The sequence below is a fragment of the Balaenoptera physalus genome (assembly GCF_965194825.1).
Source record: "Balaenoptera physalus genome assembly, chromosome: 4".
Classification (NCBI taxonomy): domain Eukaryota; kingdom Metazoa; phylum Chordata; class Mammalia; order Artiodactyla; family Balaenopteridae; genus Balaenoptera; species Balaenoptera physalus.
The window spans coordinates 135,602,289-135,620,218 of NC_138891.1; the positions used below are offsets into that span (position 1 = coordinate 135,602,289).

Sequence of the window (17,930 nt, forward strand, 5' to 3'; positions counted from 1 at the left end):
TAACTGAGAGGCATAAATATTAAAAAAGAAAAAGCAAATTATCATTCTTTGCAGAAACATGATTGCTATCCTAGAGAACCAAAAAGAATGAACTGAAAACTAGCAAAACTAAGAAGAGAATTTCTAAAGGTGGCCAGTTATAAGATACATATGGAAAACTGTAAAAATACTAAGATTAGATATTCTTTATAATACTGAGGTGGACAAATTCTTAGCATGGCACCAAAGACAGAACTTTAAAGAATTTAGATTTGTAGCAACTTGAAAAAAAATTTTTTTCCTATGGGAGAAACCTAGATGTTCATTAAGGAGAGTAGTTAAATAAAGTGGTGAGTCTATACTATGAAAGAGACATTTTTGTATTAGCTGGAATGATATCTAGAAAATGCTGTTAAGTTAAAACAAAACAAAACAAACAAACAAAACCCAAAAACAACCTTTCACAAGCAATCCTACAGTATGGTCCATTTTGCAAAACCAAGGAAAAACTCTGTGTGACTGTTAAATGTATGTGGAACATCTGAAGGGAACTAAAGGGATGCCCTTAAGCCTGGGCACAGTTACCTCTGAGGCAGGAGAGCAAAGGGGATAGAGCACAGTTGTTATCTATACTTCTGTGTTGTTTGAATCTTGCATATCAAGAATGTGCTAATATTATTTGAATAAACATATTTCTTAAAAAATTTTGTGTAACCGAATATAATGAACAAGATTAAAAGACAAATGACAGATATAAGCTGAGTAAACAGATTTTAACTGTGTATAAGAAGATACTGAAATATACATGGATTATCTATCTATAATATCTATCTATCTATCTATCTATCTGTCTGTCTGTCTGTCTGTCTATCTATCTATCTATCTATCTATCTATCTATCTATCTATCTATCTATCTATCTATCTATCTATCTCTCTGTCATCTCAAGCACTCTTATAACTCAGAAAGAAAAAGACAAATACCCTAATAGAAAAATAGGTAAGGGGCTTCCCTGGTGGCACAGTGGTTGAGAATCTGCCTGCCAATGCAGGGGACACGGGTTCGAGCCCTGGTCTGGGAAGATCCCACATGCCGCGGAGCAACTGGGCCCGTGAGCCACAACTACTGAGCCTGAGCGTCTGGAACCTGTGCTCCGCAACAAGAGAAGCCGCGATAGTGAGAGGCACGCACCGCGATGAAGAGTGGCCCCTGCTTGCTGCAACTAGAGAAAGCCCTCGCACAGAAACAAAGACCCAACACAGCCAAAAATAAATATTAAAATAAATTAAAAAAAAAAAAGACCTAAAGAAGAAACACATGGCGAATATCTTTCTAAAAAAAAAAAAGAAAAATAGGTAAAATATACAACTAGACATTTCTGAGAGGAGTGTAGAATAGCAGTAAAGAACATGTTGTCATCTTGAATGAGGTGTCGTGCAGAAGTCTGCTGTGGAATCTGTGATCTGACGTGTTAGGCACAAAGCCTCTGCACACGACCCCCTATAAGCACGTGAAACTGGACTGAGAAGAAGAGTCACAACTATTGCCCTCGAGCTGAGGTGTCACTGTCACCATTTCCCATGAGAAAGTCTGGTCTGAAGTGCAGGGGGGAGGCCTCTGAACGTGGCCCCCTATGAGCAAGTGGAACTAGACTGAGCACAGAGGAAAAGAAAAAAGTCGTGTGGCTGACAGGGTCTTGGTGCTCTGTCCGGGTGTCAGGCCTGAGCCTCTGAGGTGGGAGAGCTGAGTTCAGGACACTGGTTCACTAGAGACCTCTCGGACCCACATAATATTAAATGGTGAAAGCTCTCCCAGAGATCTCCATCTCAACGCCAACACCCAGCTCCACTCAACAACCAGCAAGCTACAGTGCTGGATACCCTATGCCAAACAACTAGCAAGACAGGAACACAACCCCATCCATTAGCAGAGAGGCTGGCTAAAATCATAATAAGGCCACAGACACCACAAAACACACCACCGGACGTGGTCCTGCCCACCAGAAAGACAAGATCCAGCCTCATCCACCAGAACACAGGCACAAGTCCCCTCCACCAGGAAGCCTACACAACCCACTGAGCCAACCTTAGCCACTGGGGGCAGACACCAAAAACAACGAGAACTATGAACCTGCAGCCTGGGAAAAGGAGACCCCAGACACAGTAAGTTAAGCAAAATGAGAAGACAGAGAAACACACAGCGGATGAAGGAGCAAAGTAAAAACCCACCAGACCAAACAAATGAAGAGGAAATAGGCAGTCTACCTGAAAAAGAATTCAGAGTAATGATGGTAAAGATGATCCAAAATCTTGGAAATAGAATGGAGAAAATACAAGAAACGTTTAACAAAGACCTAGAAGAACTAAAGAGCAAACAAACAATGAAGAACAACACAATAAATGAAATTAAAATTTATCTAGAAGGAATCAATAGCAGAATAACTGAGGCAGAAGAACGGATAAGTGATGTGGAAGATAAAATAGTGGAAATAACTACCGCAGAGCAGAATAAAGAAGAAAGAATGAAAAGAATTGAGGACAGTCTCAGAGACCTCTGGAACAACATTAAACGTGCCAACATTTGAATTATAGGGGTCCCAGAAGAAGAAGAGAAAAAGAAAGGGACTGAGAAAAAATTTGAAGAGCTTATAATTGAAAACTTCCTTAATATGGGAAAGGAAATAGTTAATCAAGTCCAGGAAGCACAGAGAGTCCCATACAGGATAAATCCAAGGAGAAACATGCCAAGACACATATTAATCAGACTATCAAAAATTAAATAAAAAGAAAAAATATTGAAAGCAGCAAGGGAAAAGCAACAAATAACATAACAAGGGAATCCCCATAAGATTAACAGCTGATCTTTCAGCAGAAACTCTGCAAGCCAGAAGGGAGTGGCAGGACATATTTAAAGTGATGAAAGGGAAAAATCTACAACCAAGATTACTCTACCCAGCAAGGATCTCATTCAGATTCAGTGGAGAAATCAAAACCTTTACAGACTAGCAAAAACTAAGAGAATTCAGCACCACCAAACCAGCTTTACAACAAATGCTAAAGGAACTTCTCTAAGCAGGAAACACAAGAGAAGGAAAAGACCTACAATAACAAACCCAAAACAATTAAGAAAATGATAATAGAAACATACATATTGATAACTACCTTAAATGTTAATAGATTAAATGCTCCAACCAAAAGACATAGACTGGGTGAATGGATACACAAACAAGACCCATATATATGCTGTCTACAAGAGACCCACTTCAGACCTAGGGACACATACAGACTGAAAGTGAGGGGATGGAAAAAGATATTCCATGCAAATGGAAATCAAAAGAAAGCTGGAGTAGCAATTCTCATATCAGACAAAATAGACTTTAAAACAAAGACTATTACAAGAGACAAAGAAGGACACTACATAATGATCAAGGGATCAATCCAAGAAGACGATATAAACAATGTAAATATTTATGCACCCAACATAGGAGCACCTCAATATATAAGGCAAATGATAACAGCCATAAAAGGGGAAATCAACAGTAACACAATCATAGTAGGGGGCTTTAACACCCCACATTCATCAGTGGACAGATCATCCAAAATGAAAATAAATAAGGAAACACAAGCTTTAAATGATACACTAAACAAGATGGACTTAATTGATATTTATAGGACATTCCATCCAAAACCAACAGAATACACTCTCTTCTCAAGTGCTCATGGAACATTTTCCAGGATAGATCATATCTTGGGTCACAAATCAAGCCTTGGGAAATTTAAGAAAATTGAAATTGTATCAGGAATCTGTTCTGACCACAGCTCTATGAGACTAGATATCAATTACAGGGAAAAAACTGTAAAAAATACAAACACGTGGAGGCTAAACAATACACTACTAAATAACCAAGAGATCACTGAAGAAATTAAAGACAAAATCAAAAAATACCTAGAGACAAATGACAATGAAAACATGATGACCCAAAACCTATGGGATGCAGCAAAAGCAGTTCTAAGAGGGAAGTTTACAGCAATACAATCCTACCTCAAGAAACAAAAAACATCTCAAATAAACAACCTAACCTTACACCTAAAGCAGTTAGAGAAAGAAGAACAAAAAAAAACCCAAAGTTAGCAGAAGGAAAGAAATCATAAAGATCAGAGCAGAAATAAATGAAATAGAAACGAAGAAAACAATAGCAAAGATCAATAAAACTAAAAGCTGGTTCTTTGAGAAGATAAACAAAATTGATAAACCATTAGCCAGACTCATCAAGAAAAGACGGAGAGGACTCAAATCAATAAAATTAAAAATGAAAAAGGAGAAGTTACAACAGACACCGCAGAAATACAAAGCATCCTAAGAGACTACTACAAGCAACTCTATGCCAATAAAATGGACAGCCTGGAAGAAATGGACAAATTCTTAGAAAGGTATAACCTTCCGAGACTGAACCAGGAAGAAATAGAAAGTATGAACAGACCAATCACAAGTAATGAAATTGAAACTGTGATTAAAAATCTTCCAACAAACAGAAGTCCAGGACCAGATGACTTCACAGGTAAATTCTATCAAACATTTAGAGAAGAGCTAACACCCATCCTTCTCAAACTCTTCCAAAAAATTGGAGAGGAAGGAACACTCCCTAACTCATTCTGTGAGGCCACCATCACCCTGATACCAAAACCAGACAAAGATACTACAAAAAAAGAAAATTACAGACCAATATCACTGATGAATATAGATGCAAAAATCCTCAACAAAATACTAGCAAACAGAATCCAACAACACATTAAAAGTATCATACACCATGATCAAGTGCAATTTATCCCAGGGATGCAAGGATTCTTCAATATATGCAAATCAATCAATGTGATACACCATATTAACAAACTGAAGAAGAAAAACCATATGATCATCTCAATAGATGTAGAAAAAGCTTTTGACAAAATTCAACACCCATTCATGATAAAAACTCTCCAGAAAGTGGGCATAGAGGGAACATACCTCAACATAATAAAGGCCATATACAACAAACCCACAGCAAACATCATTCTCAATGGTGAAAAACTGAAAACATTTCCTCTAAGATCAGGAACAGACAAGGATGTCCACTCACACCACTATTATTCAACATAGTTTTCGGAGTCCTAGCCACGGCAATCAGAGAAGAAAAAGAAATAAAAGGAATACAAATTGGAAAAGAAGACGTAAAACTGTCACTGTTTGCAGATGACATGATACTATACATACAGAATCCTAAAGATGCCACCAGAAAACTACTAGAGCTAATCAATGAATTTGGTAAAGTTGCAGGATACAAAATTAATGCGCAGAAATCTCTTGCATTCCTATATACTAATGATGAAAAATCTAAAAGAGAAATTAAGGAAACACTCCCATTTACCATTGCAACAAAAAGAATAAAATACCTAGGAATAAACCTACCTAGGGAGACAAAAGACCTGTATGCAGAAAACTGTAAGACACTGATGAAAGAAATTAAAGATGATACCAACAGATGGAGAGATATGTCATGTTCTTGGATTGGAAGAATCAATATTGTGAAAATGACTATACTACCCAAAACAATCTACAGATTCAATGCAATCCCTATCAAATTACCATTGGCATTTTTTACAGAACTAGAACAAAAAATCTTAAAATTTGTATGGAGACACAAAAGACCCCGAATAGCCAAAGCAGTCTTCAGGGAAAAAAGCGGAGCTGGAAGAATCAGACTCCCTGACTTCAGACTATACTACAAAGCTACAGTAATGAAGACAATATGGTACTGGCACAAAAACAGAAATATGGATCAATGGAACAAGATAGAAAGCCCAGAGATAAACCCACGCACCTATGGTCAGCTAATCTATGACAAAGGAAGCAAGGATATACAATGGAGAAAAGACAGTCTCTTCAATAAGTGGTGCTGGGAAAACTGGATAGCTACATGTAAAAGAATGAAATTAGAACACTCCCTAACACCATACACAAAAATAAACTCCAAATGGATTAGAGACCTAAATGTAAGACCAGACACTATAAAACTCTTAGAGGAAAATATAGAAAGAACACTCTTTGACATAAATCACAGCAATATCCTCTTTGACCCAGCTCCTGGAGAAATGGAAATAAAAACAAAAATAAACAAATGGCACCTAATGAAACTTCAAAGCTTTTGCACAGCAAAAGAAACCATAAACAAGACGAAAAGACAACTCTCAGAATGGGAGAAAATATTTGCAAATGAATCAACGGACAAAGGATTAATCTCCAAAATATATAAACAGCTCATGCAGCTCAATATTAAAAAAACAAACAACCCAATCCAAAAATGGGCAGAAGACCTAAATAGACATTTCTCCAAAGAAGACATACAGATGGCCAAGAAACACATGAAAAACTGCTCAACATCACTAATTATTAGAGAAATGTAAATCAAAACTACGAGGTATCACCTCACACCAGTTAGAATGGGCATAATCAGAAAATCTACAAACAACAAATGCTGGAGAGGGTGTGGAGAAAAGGGAACCCTCTTGCACTGTTGGTGGGAATGTAAATTGATACAGCCACTATGGAGAACAGTATGGAGGTTCCTTAAAAAACTAAAAATAGAATTACCATATGACCCAGCAATCCCACTACTGGGCATATAACCAGAGAAAACCGTAATTCAAAAAGACACATGCACCCCAATGTTCATTGCAGCACTATTTACAATAGTCAGGTCATGGAAGCAGCCTAAATGCCCATTGACAGACCAATGGATAAAGAAGATGTGGTACATATATACAATGGAATATTACTTAGACATAAAAAGGAACGAAATTGGGTCATTTGTTGAGACGTGGGTGGATCTAGAGACTGTCATACAGAGTGAAGTAAGTCAGAAAGAGAAGAACAAATATCGTATATTGACGCATATATGTGGAACCAACCTAGAAAAGTGGTACAGATGAACTGGTTTGCAGGGCAGAAATTGAGACACAGATGTAGAGAACAAACGTATGGACACCAAGGGGGGAAAGCGGTGGGGGTGTGGTGGTGGTGGTGTGATGAATTAGGTGATTGGGATTGACATGTATACACTGATGTGTATAAAATTGATGACTAATAAGAACCTGCTGTATAAAAAAAAAATAAAATAAAATTCAAAAAAAAACCCAACAAAACAACCAAACCCAAAAATGGGCAGAAGACCTAAATAGACATTTCTCCAAAGAAGACATACAGATTGCCAACAAACACATGAACGGATGCTCAATATCACTAATCATTAGAGAAATGCAAGTCAAAACTACAATGTGATATCACCTCACACCGGTCAAAATGGCCATCATCAAAAAATCTACAAACAATAAATGCTGGAGGGGGCATGGAGAAAAGGGAACCCTTTTGCACTGTTGGTGGGAATGTAAATTGATACAGCCATTATGGAGAAAAGTATGGAGGTTTCTTAAAAACCCAAAAATAGAACTACCATATGACCCAGCAATCCCACTACTGGGCATATACCCTGAGAAAACCATAATTCAAAAAGAGTCACGTACCACAATGTTCACTGCAGCACTATTTACAATAGCCAGGACATGGAAGCAACCTAAGTGTCCATCGACAGATGAATGGATAAAGAAGATGTGGCACATATGTACAATGGAATACTACTCAGCAATAAAAAGAAATGAAATTGAGTTATTTGTAGTGAGGTGGATAGACTTGGAGTCTGTCATACAGAGTGAAGTAACTCAGAAAGAGAAAAACAAATACCATATGCTAACACATATATATGGAATCTAAAAAAAAAAAAAAAAAGTTCTGAAGAACCTAGGGACAGGACAGGAATAAAGACACAGATATCAAGAATGGACTTGAGGATGCAGGGAGGGGGACGGGTAAGCTGGGACGAAGTGAGAGAGTGACATGGGCATATATACACTACCAAATGTAAAATAGATAGCTAGTGGGAAGCAGCAGCATAGCACAGGGAGATCAGCTTGGTGCTTTGTGTCCACCTAGAGGGTGGGATAGGGAGGGTGGGAGGGAGACGCAAGAGGGAGGAGATATGGGGATATATGTATATGTATAGCTGATTCACTTTGTTATAGAGCAGAAACTAACACAACATTGTAAAGCAATTATACCCCAATAAAGATGTTAAAAAAATAATTAAAAAAAAATGATGTCAGGGACCAGGCTGCTTGTATTTGAATCTTGGTACCACTGCTGTGTGCCCTTGGGCAAGTTACTTAACTTCTCTGGGCCTCAGTTCCCTTATATGTAAAATAGGTATGCTAATAGTACCTAGTGCATAGGGTTGTGAGAAATCAACTGAGTGAATATATGTATGTCTGGCTCCTACTAAGCCGTATATAAATGTTAGCTTTATCATTTAGTGTACTTACGTACTAAGTGTACACAAAATTCAAATTCTCTGGTAATAAAAGAAATGCATAACCAAATAAGAAAATACCTGGTTTTGGCTTGCCAGGTAGGCATATACTGAAAAGATTGTGAGTCCTCAGTGTTGGCAAGTTTGCTTGTGGAAGGTAGACTGGTTCAGTCTTTTGGAGGGCAATGTATACATCAAATTCCATGCTCTCTTTGGCTCAGCACTACCATGTCTAGGAATTTATTCTAAAGAAATAATCAGAGAAATATTGAAAAATTGGAAACATGAAGTTTTATGGGAAGGAAACTGTTTAAATGCATTGTGGTTCATCCTTACAATGACATATTATAGAATCTTTAAAAATGATGCTCTATATACTTCAATTAAAAAATAATAAAATGATGATCTAGGTCCATATAAAGTGGACACTAAATGCTGTGCTATAACTGCCATGAAGTGGGAAAGAAGCAAGTACAAAATGGTACAGTGTAGTATGGTAGCATGATCCAATGTTTATTTTTTTAAACTGTATGTATTTATATCTACACAGAGTGTATTAACGAATAGGTAGGCAGAGGTTAATTCCAGATGGTGCAATTATGGCTGGTTTTTAGTTTTTTTATAACTTTCTAAATTTTCTAAATTTTGTACAATAATACTTTTACAATGAGAAAAAACATACACCTATTTTCATTTTGAAAACAAAAAACAAACAAAAAAAGAATTCACACAATTCAGCTATGTGGGCTTCCCATCGAGAGCAGTTGTCCTCAGTCTTGGCTGTACGTTAGAATCACCCGGGGAGCTCTAGAAAATTCCGATGCTTGAGTCCCTCCCCTGGGGATTCTGATATGGTCAGAGTTGAGGCATCAGGACTTTTCAGAGGGGCTCTAATGTACACCCAGGATCCACCCGGGGAACTCTAGAAAATTCCGATGCTTGAGTCCCTCCCCTGGGGATTCTGATATGGTCAGAGTTGAGGCATCAGGACTTTTCAGAGGGGCTCTAATGTACACCCAGGATCCACCCAGGGCTGGGGTTGTTGTTTGGAGATGATTGGTGGACACACAGGACCCAGATTGGGTGTCTTCCTCAAATTGGGTGCCTCCTTAGGACTTTAAACCAAAGTACAGTTTAGGGATGAGATATTATTCAGGGTAAAGCCGACTTGAATTATTTGTATATGGACAAGGCCTGGGCAAGTACACCCTCAACATAATCCTAGTACATTGCAAAGATGGCTTAGGATCTTTCTTCATTCTTAGTGTCTTTCCTCATGATGACTGTTCTCAATGTCCTCAAAGTCCTTTGAGAATCTGATGGTAACTGCTGTCACTTACTGAGCACCTTCGAAGGGCCAGGTACTTTGCAAAGTGCTTTACTTTTATCAAACCATTTAGTCCTCCAAACAACCTTATAAAGTAGGTGCTATTAGTATCCCCATTTTTCATATTAGGAAAATGAGGCTCAGAATATTTATGTGACTGACCCATATCATGGCTGGTCAGTGGCAGGGCAGGGATTTTAACCCAGGAGGTCTTGCTCTAGAGCTGGCACTTTTAACCACTGGCTTGGAATAATTTATCCAGAAAAATGCACCTCTGCTCAGATGCACCCATTAGCATGCAGTTCCACGGGTCCATAGTTGCCTACAGCTGTGCATAGACCCAGGAAAGAGCCATTCTCCAGGGAGAAATTCACACGGGGTGCGATATTGCCCTAGCTGTAGCCACTGCCCTCCTCATATCCCAAGTATAGATAATGTGGCAGCCCATGCCCCCCAAGGGTCCCCTGCCAACAAAGAGTGGTCATCTCTCTCCATGTCATTGCCAAGGTGGGTGCTTAGAGCTGCAGTTGCTCTTGTGGGCACTGTTCAGGAAAGGTCTGTGCTATGCCCTGCCTCTGTTGGGTCTGGCCCTCCAGGACAGTGAACCGCAGGCTCACCCACACTGCCTAAGGATGTTGTCTTCTGTTCTCCAATGTAGATCCTGGAAAACACTCCTGAAAACCACCCAGACCACAGCCACTTGAAGCACGCCCTGGAGAAGGCAGAGGAGCTGTGCTCCCAGGTGAACGAAGGGGTGCGGGAGAAGGAGAACTCGGACCGGCTGGAGTGGATCCAGGCCCATGTGCAGTGTGAAGGCCTCTCTGAGGTAGCGCCTTAGGGTGTGACCTGGGTCTCCTCCACTGAGCCTTGGCAGCTGGCCTGAACGAGGACGAGACAAAATCATGAATTGTCCTCCCCATTGGCCTCCAGTTTGCTAATTCTCTCTCCAGCTGCTTCTAATCTGCTGTTTAATCCACCTACTGAGTTTTTTTATTTCAATTATTTTCTTTTACCCTTTCCAGCATTCTAGTTATTTTCTCTAATCTGCTGGTTTCTTTCTTGTCTTGTTCCTTTCACAAATGACCATGCTTCTCATTTATTTCCTAACACATTTAAAATATATTCTTGTATATTTCAGATCTGATAATTCCATTAACTCAGGTTATGAGTTTCACTGTTTTGTCTGTTGCCTCTGCTAGCTCTCACCACACATGTCTGTTTCTCTGTATGTACTCTGATTTTTGATTGTGAGCTCAACGTTCCTTGGAACTTTATCTGTGGGATCTTTGAGGTCTGAAGTTGTATTCCTCCTGCAAGGATTGCTAGCTACCAGGATCACCCTAAATTAAATATAGAGGGGTTTTCAGATCACACTAGTGTGTGAATTGTGGTTGTAAACTTAAATGAGAACTGCATTGTGGTTACAAATTCTCAGGGACATTTTTTTTTCCCTCCACTTACACCAAGTTCAAAAACAAGCAAGTTTTCTTGCTCATTCCTTCTGTGCTGATTTACTTGTCATTCTTCCTTTGGAGTCCAGCTTTTTGGGATCTCCTGTTATCTCATGTGGGCCCTGGATATATCTCCTATCTCTTGCACCCTCCATAGCCTTTAAAATGGAAGCTTAAGGTCACCAGATTTAAGAAAGACTCTCAGGGCTAAAGCCAGCTTAGGGGCTTGTTTATCTTCCAGGGTTCACATTTTCATGCTTTTTTTGGCCTCTGCAAATTTCTTATTTTCATTTTTAATTTTTACCACCTCGCTTGCATTTAAAAACTACAGTTCTATATTTTACTCGGTTTTGAAAAATTTCACTGGGTGAGTCAGAGTCTCTAGTCCACCATACTACCAGAAACAGTCTCTCCTGTAGTATTTGATTCTCTTCTTGTCCCTTATCTTTACTTTAGTCTCATTCATTCTTTCTGCCTGTTCTCACTCTCTTTCTCTTTGCCTCTGTACACACACACAGATACACACATACATACACACATTCATGCACACACACCATTGACTAGGGTTTACCAAAATGCCCAGGCAGACTGTCTCCCTCACCCACTCTCCCTGTGGCTCCTTCCTTCTTACAAGCTTCAAAGGCATTCACTACCTGAGGAAGTTACACCACTGCTTCCTCTCTGCCCTGCCTCCTGTCCCCCTTCCGTGAAGGTGTGGGATAACCAAAGTTATGGAAGCAGCCATGTGGAAACCAAGGTGATGGATGTGGCTTCCCATTTTGGAACTGTGTTGATAAGCAATCCAGGGGCATTCACTGGTTGGTTGGCTTACTTATTCATTCATTCATTCAATAAACATTTACTGAGCACCTGCCCATGTGCCTTGCTCAGTACTAAACACTGAGGACATGGAAATCAATAAGATGTGACCTACACCATCTCAAGAACTTACAGTCCTGGACCAAGTAGAGGGGTCAAACCAATATTTAACACACAGTGTGAGAAATTATGAGGCAGATCTATGTGCTAAGTGCTGTTGGACACTCATGGAGGAAGGAACCATCATGGAGGGATTCAGGGACATGTTGGAGAAGGTGACACTCAGCTGGGTGATGAAGGATGAAGATACCTCTCCAGGAAAGAATCCAGGGGGAGGGCATTTCAGTGGAGGGCACAGCCTGAGCAGGACTTGGGTGAGCAATGTAGGGTGATAGGTGATAAGCTTTTAGGCAAGTTGAAGCCAGGGCAAGGAAGGGCTGTGTATCATTCCAAGGAGCATTAATTTGATCCTGAAGACAGTGGACTTGAACAGCTCCTGAATCTGCCAGTCTGAAGTGCAACTGTGCACTTTTTCTTTTTTTTTTTTCAATGTTCCCTATCTTTTTTCTTTCTTTCTTTCTTTCTTTTTTTTTTTTTTTTGCCACACCGCGTGGCTTGCAGGATCTTAGTTCCCCGACCAGGGATTGAACCCAGCCCCAGCAGTGAAAGTACAGAGTCCTAACCACTGGACCGCCAGGGAATTCCCCTCACTGTGCACTTTAAAAGGCGTCCTTCACTGAATCTCAGGGCTGCAGTCATGGGACTCAGTGAGGCCTGGGTCTTCATCTTAGAACATTAAGAATAGGGAATTCCCTGGTGGTCCAGTGGTTAGGACTCCACACTTCCACTGCAGGGGCATGGGCTCGGGGGACTAAGATGCCACATGCCACATGGCATGGCAAAAAAAGCCCCTCAAAACATTATGAATAAAATAAACTCTTGTCATTTGCTTTTATGTGATGTACGTGCCCTCTTTGAAATAGACTGTTGTCCTTCTTTAGTGACCGATCCTTCGTGGCTATTGTACACCAGCTTTCTGTATGGTCTGTTTCGTCTGTACAATCAGGGTTCATGATCGTGGGGAGGGGGCGTGTTGGCTTCTGTTTCCTGGCCCAGATCTGGACGCACACCAGTAGTTAAGTTTCAAACAAATGCCGTCTTTGGCATTCTTGTCTTAAGATCAAGAACTATCAAGACTGTTCCCAATTCACATATGTTCAGTGTTAGCCTGGCCAGTTGGAGGCTCTAACCTTTGAGTATGAATAAACCACATCACCTCTATGTCGTCCAAGTGAATTGCTAGATTCATGGCCCCCAAGTGGCTTGAACTCTCTCTTGGTGAGTAAAAAGGGCTAGATTGACATCCTTTGAAGGCTCCCTTTGTGGTGTCACCTTCAGTCTTTGGGGCTCCCTCAGAACCTCAGTGGGAGGTTAGAGGCCCTCATCCCTCCTTGTACCTGAGAACAGAGTGCACTGGTCACTCTTCCTTGCTGCCTATAGGTCTCTGGTCCTAGAAGCCCCACTGATTCTTTCTCCCACACTGGAGGCAGACAGGTGGCCAGCAGCATCTCTTGAAGGCTGCTGGATGGAGGATACCCCAGGGGCCCAAGTGTGGGCAGGTGGAGACCCGAAGTTCTGACTCCTGCCTGGATCGTATCACTTCCTGGGCACAGCTGTGGCCTTCCCCTCCCTCAGTCTCTCCCCCGCTATCCAAAAGGGGGGCCTTAGTGGGGTCATATGTTCTACAGTCTCCCTCTGCCCCTTTAGAACCTGCTCACAGGAGATGATAGAGCCCAGGGGGGATGAGAGAGCATGAGATATAGAGCCCAGGTGGGGTGATAGAGCATGAGATGATAGAGCCCAGGGGGATGACAGAGCTGCGTTTCAGCACTTAGATCTGTCTCCAAGTTTTGGGAAGTGGAAGGAAGAGAGCTGCCTGTCCCCTTCACATTTTCGGGACCAGTGAGTTGGGTGAGATTTAATGGGCACCAACAGTGTCTGTTCTGCTTGGCTTTGAGGCATCTGTCAGCACCACTGAGTTCTGTAGTCCACCCACGTGGTAGGGGCCTGGACTCAAGCTGCGCCTTGGAAAGTAGCATTTGTCCTGTGGAACTGTACAGAGAGAGTCGCTGCTGCTTTCCAGAACCGCGTAGGACTGTCTGAGCCTGTGCAGGGCTATCACTGGAGCCCGTTCACGCCACCTCCGGCGGACTAGCCTGCACACAGCACAAACCCATCAAGGAGGGAGAGGGCTGAGTGTTTTCTTCCTGCTGCCCAGTTTCCCCACTAAATACAAGGGAGAAAAGCACCAGTCACCCTGAGACACTGGGCAGACCTCAGGGAAAATCATTAGGAATTACAGCCAAAGTTCATCTTGACACGTGGAATCTCCAGAACCACGACTTTGACTTCTTGGCTCCAAAAGTCCCTGCCTGAAGTTTTCAAAGAAGTCCTTGATTTGAGCCTAAGTTACAGGCCTCAGATTCTGATGGAGCCCATGCTTTCAGATGCAGAAAAACAAAATAAAACAAAACAAAACAAAAAATGACCTTACTTCATCGTGTCTTCTTTGGGTTTTGTTTTCCTTTCTCAGCAACTTGTGTTCAATTCAGTGACCAATTGCTTGGGGCCACGCAAGTTTCTGCACAGTGGGAAACTCTACAAGGCCAAGAGCAACAAGGAGCTGTATGGCTTCCTCTTCAACGACTTCCTCCTGCTGACCCAAATCATAAAGCCCCTGGGCTCTTCGGGCACCGACAAAGTCTTCAGCCCCAAATCAAACCTGCAGTATAAAATGTACAAAACCGTAAGTTTGATTCTGTATTGCAACATCAGGGTTGACGTTTGGGGGAGGAGGAAGTTTCCAAAAGGAGCATTTCAGCAGGGTTTCAGGAGCATTACAGGAAGTTCAGGGGCTGAGACAGGATTTAGGGTGACCACAACATCACGGGTCCAGCAGTATCAGAAAAGGAACGCCGCTCAAATCAATTGACGAAACATCTATTAGCTGTCAAGTGGCTACTGTGGGTCCCCCAGATGTGTTGAAGGTATGCCTTGCCCTGGTGGGGTTCCTGGTCTAGTGTGGCAGGTGTGGGAAAGCTCGAGACTAGAACTCAAGCACCCACCTCCCGAACATTCCCAGATCTCCCTCCAAACTTCTCAAGATGGTTTGGAACATCTGTGCCCCTCACCTTTTTCCAGCAAAAGCCAATCTAAATAGTCAACGTGTAGAGAATTTTCCTAAGCTGTTTATTTGGTCTGCTTCTACGCGCATGGCTGTGTTTGTGTGTCTTCGTGTCATGGGATATTGTTTTTCTAAACTTGTCTCTGTGTGAGTATTTTCACAGAAGAATTTTCTCTGAAGCAGCAGTTAGCTTTATTTTGGGAAAAAGCACAATGTACTTATGTAGATTGTCACTAGCAGCTTCGTATGAACAACTTGGAGAGAATTGCTTGGAGGTAGAGTAGATGGGGACTGTTTGCTGATCAGGATGTACTGTGGGAAAAACAGACGCATCACGTCTTCTTCTGGAGGACTTTAAAAATACCTGCAAAATGGAGGGGAAATCCATATTTATAACTTGTAGTATCTGAAAGTTAGGATGAACACAAAATCATTATTCTGCTACAGTTTACTGAAACACCCTCCCACCCCCGCCGCAGACACACACACACACACACCCTCACCCTCAGTCTAGTTTATTAGAACACGTGCACGTAAGCACACACACATACTCATAGTTTACTGCAACACACGGCCCCCAGTCTGGTTTTGTAATGGCTGTGCATTATTTTTCAGCCTATTTTCCTAAATGAGGTTCTAGTAAAACTACCCACTGACCCTTCCGGGGATGAACCCATCTTCCACATTTCCCACATTGACCGAGTCTACACCCTCCGAGCAGAAAGCATAAACGAAAGGTAAGAGCTGTCTCCTCGCTGGCACTGGGCGCCCAGGTCCCACCAGGTGTAGGACAGATGTGGGACATTTAATTAGTCAGCAGCTCCCAACGTTCCCTCAGTTGCAATGCCATCCCCTCTGGCTGGAGGTTGGTGGGGGGGGGGCATGAGGGTGGGGCGGTCTTAATACGTTTTTCTAGAGCCTCTCAGAAGTTTGACCCATGGCATGAATTTTGCAAAATAAAATGCATTGAAATGAATTTTGCTTGAGAAGTTTTTTAAAAGCCATTTTCAGAATTTGAGATAAATGGAGCATCTCGTTTCCCAAGGTTTCCCAGGTGGCAGAAACCAATAGGAAAGTGATTTGGGGATTGATAGGACCACCTAATCCTGACCCCCCCCTCCTCAGATGGCTTCCCTGGACAGACATTCTGGATCCTAGAATTGTGGGCATTTTTGCTTTAATCGCATCTTCAAGGTTCTGCCCCGGAGCCAAATGAAACAGATTATTTTCTGAAGGGTGAACTTCACATAAGACCTACAGCATTCCAAGAGCATTTGTGCCAAAAAGCAGGAAATTGGCTAAAGTCGTCATGCATATGCTTCTCGGGAAAAGGAAGGCGAAAACATCACGCCAAGATGGAGGGGAAAGCCAAGATGCTTTCCCCAGCGTGTGTGTGCTTTTTCACGGAAAGTGGTTCTTTATCTGGGAAATGGTTTCTTTCCTTGGATGGTTTAGTAAGAGAAATCCTTCTGGCCTTATTGGATTAGGCAAATATGTGATGCTTTTCAAGAAGGAAGGAAGGGGAGTTGTTGCCAACATCTCCTCCAGGGCAGCATTTATCATCATAGATTTTCTTCCATGGGGACGCAAACTCAGGTCTTGAGTACATCAGTGAAAATGTCACTCGTGTCTTTGTTGTGCATGCTAGAAATCATGCTTAGCACCATGTGACATAAAACCAGACTTTCTTTGCTGAACCTTGGTTGTAAAAATCAAACGAACAAGGCAGAGTCCTAGAAACTGAATTTGTACAGACCTGAAGCCTGAGTTCTGTTTGGCACCGTTCTGTCTCTTCCTTTCCAAGGACCGCCTGGGTGCAGAAAATCAAAGCTGCTTCTGAACTCTACATAGAGACGGAGAAGAAGAAGCGGGAGAAGGCGTACCTGGGTAAATGCATCGCTGAGCAGGGGGGCCCGGGGTCCCGCAAAGTGGCGGCAGAGAACCATTTGGTTGTGCCTAGAACCCTTAGAGCTGGAAGATGGGCCTGGGGGTAGGGGAGAGCCTGAGGGGGCAGGCAGGCGGAAGAGGGAGAGCGAGGTGCAGGGTGAGGGGTGGAGGGGAGATTCCAGGATCAAGGAAGCAAGAGTTCAAGGCTGGGTAGGGGTGGGGAATTGTTCTTGCAGGGGAGCATAATACGGATCATGAGGCAAACCAGAAAGGCAGCACATCCTAAACGGGAGCATTTTGTGTTGTTTCTCCTGCCGTCATAGTCCGTTCCCAAAGGGCCACAGGCATTGGAAGGTTGATGGTGAACGTGGTTGAGGGCATTGAACTGAAACCCTGTCGGTCACACGGTAAGGACCCAAGAGGCCCCCTCTAGCACGTATTAGTGGTGGAAGCCCCTTCTGCATCCCCTCCACCTGGCTTTAAAACAAATGTGCTATTTCCATAATCCTCAATTTCCTTCCAGACTTGGTTTTTCTAGCACTTGTTAAAAAGAATTTTTTAAAAATTCTTTTCCACCGTTTCGCTTTCGAGAGAGATCTGAGTGGCTGCCCTTTCACAAAACAGTCAACCCCTCTGTATCTGCAGGTTCTGCACCTGCGGATTCAACCAACTGCTGATCGAAAATATTTGAAGAAAATTCGAAAAATTTCCAAAAAGCAAAACTTGAATTTGCCACACACCGGCAACGTTTTACATAGCAGTTACATTGTATTAGGTATTATATATAATCTAGAGATGATTGAAAGTATATGGGAGGGTGTGGGTAGCAAAGACTATACCATTTTATCTAAGGGACTTGAGCATCTGAGGAGCTGGGTATTTGTGGAGC

The 17,930-nt window shown here is 42.0% G+C and overlaps 1 protein-coding gene across 1 annotated transcript in view; it reads left to right on the top strand.

The window, feature by feature from the left end:
- The window catches only part of ITSN1 (intersectin 1), a 227,680-nt gene that overhangs the window by 199,795 nt on the left and 9,955 nt on the right, over nucleotides 1-17,930 (top strand). Inside the window, exons 33-37 of the mRNA XM_082459102.1 lie at nucleotides 10,359-10,526; nucleotides 14,564-14,776; nucleotides 15,770-15,891; nucleotides 16,959-17,041; nucleotides 17,365-17,448. Coding sequence (XP_082315228.1) covers nucleotides 10,359-10,526; nucleotides 14,564-14,776; nucleotides 15,770-15,891; nucleotides 16,959-17,041; nucleotides 17,365-17,448 — 670 coding nt within the window. The remainder of the gene's footprint in view (nucleotides 1-10,358; nucleotides 10,527-14,563; nucleotides 14,777-15,769; nucleotides 15,892-16,958; nucleotides 17,042-17,364; nucleotides 17,449-17,930) is intronic.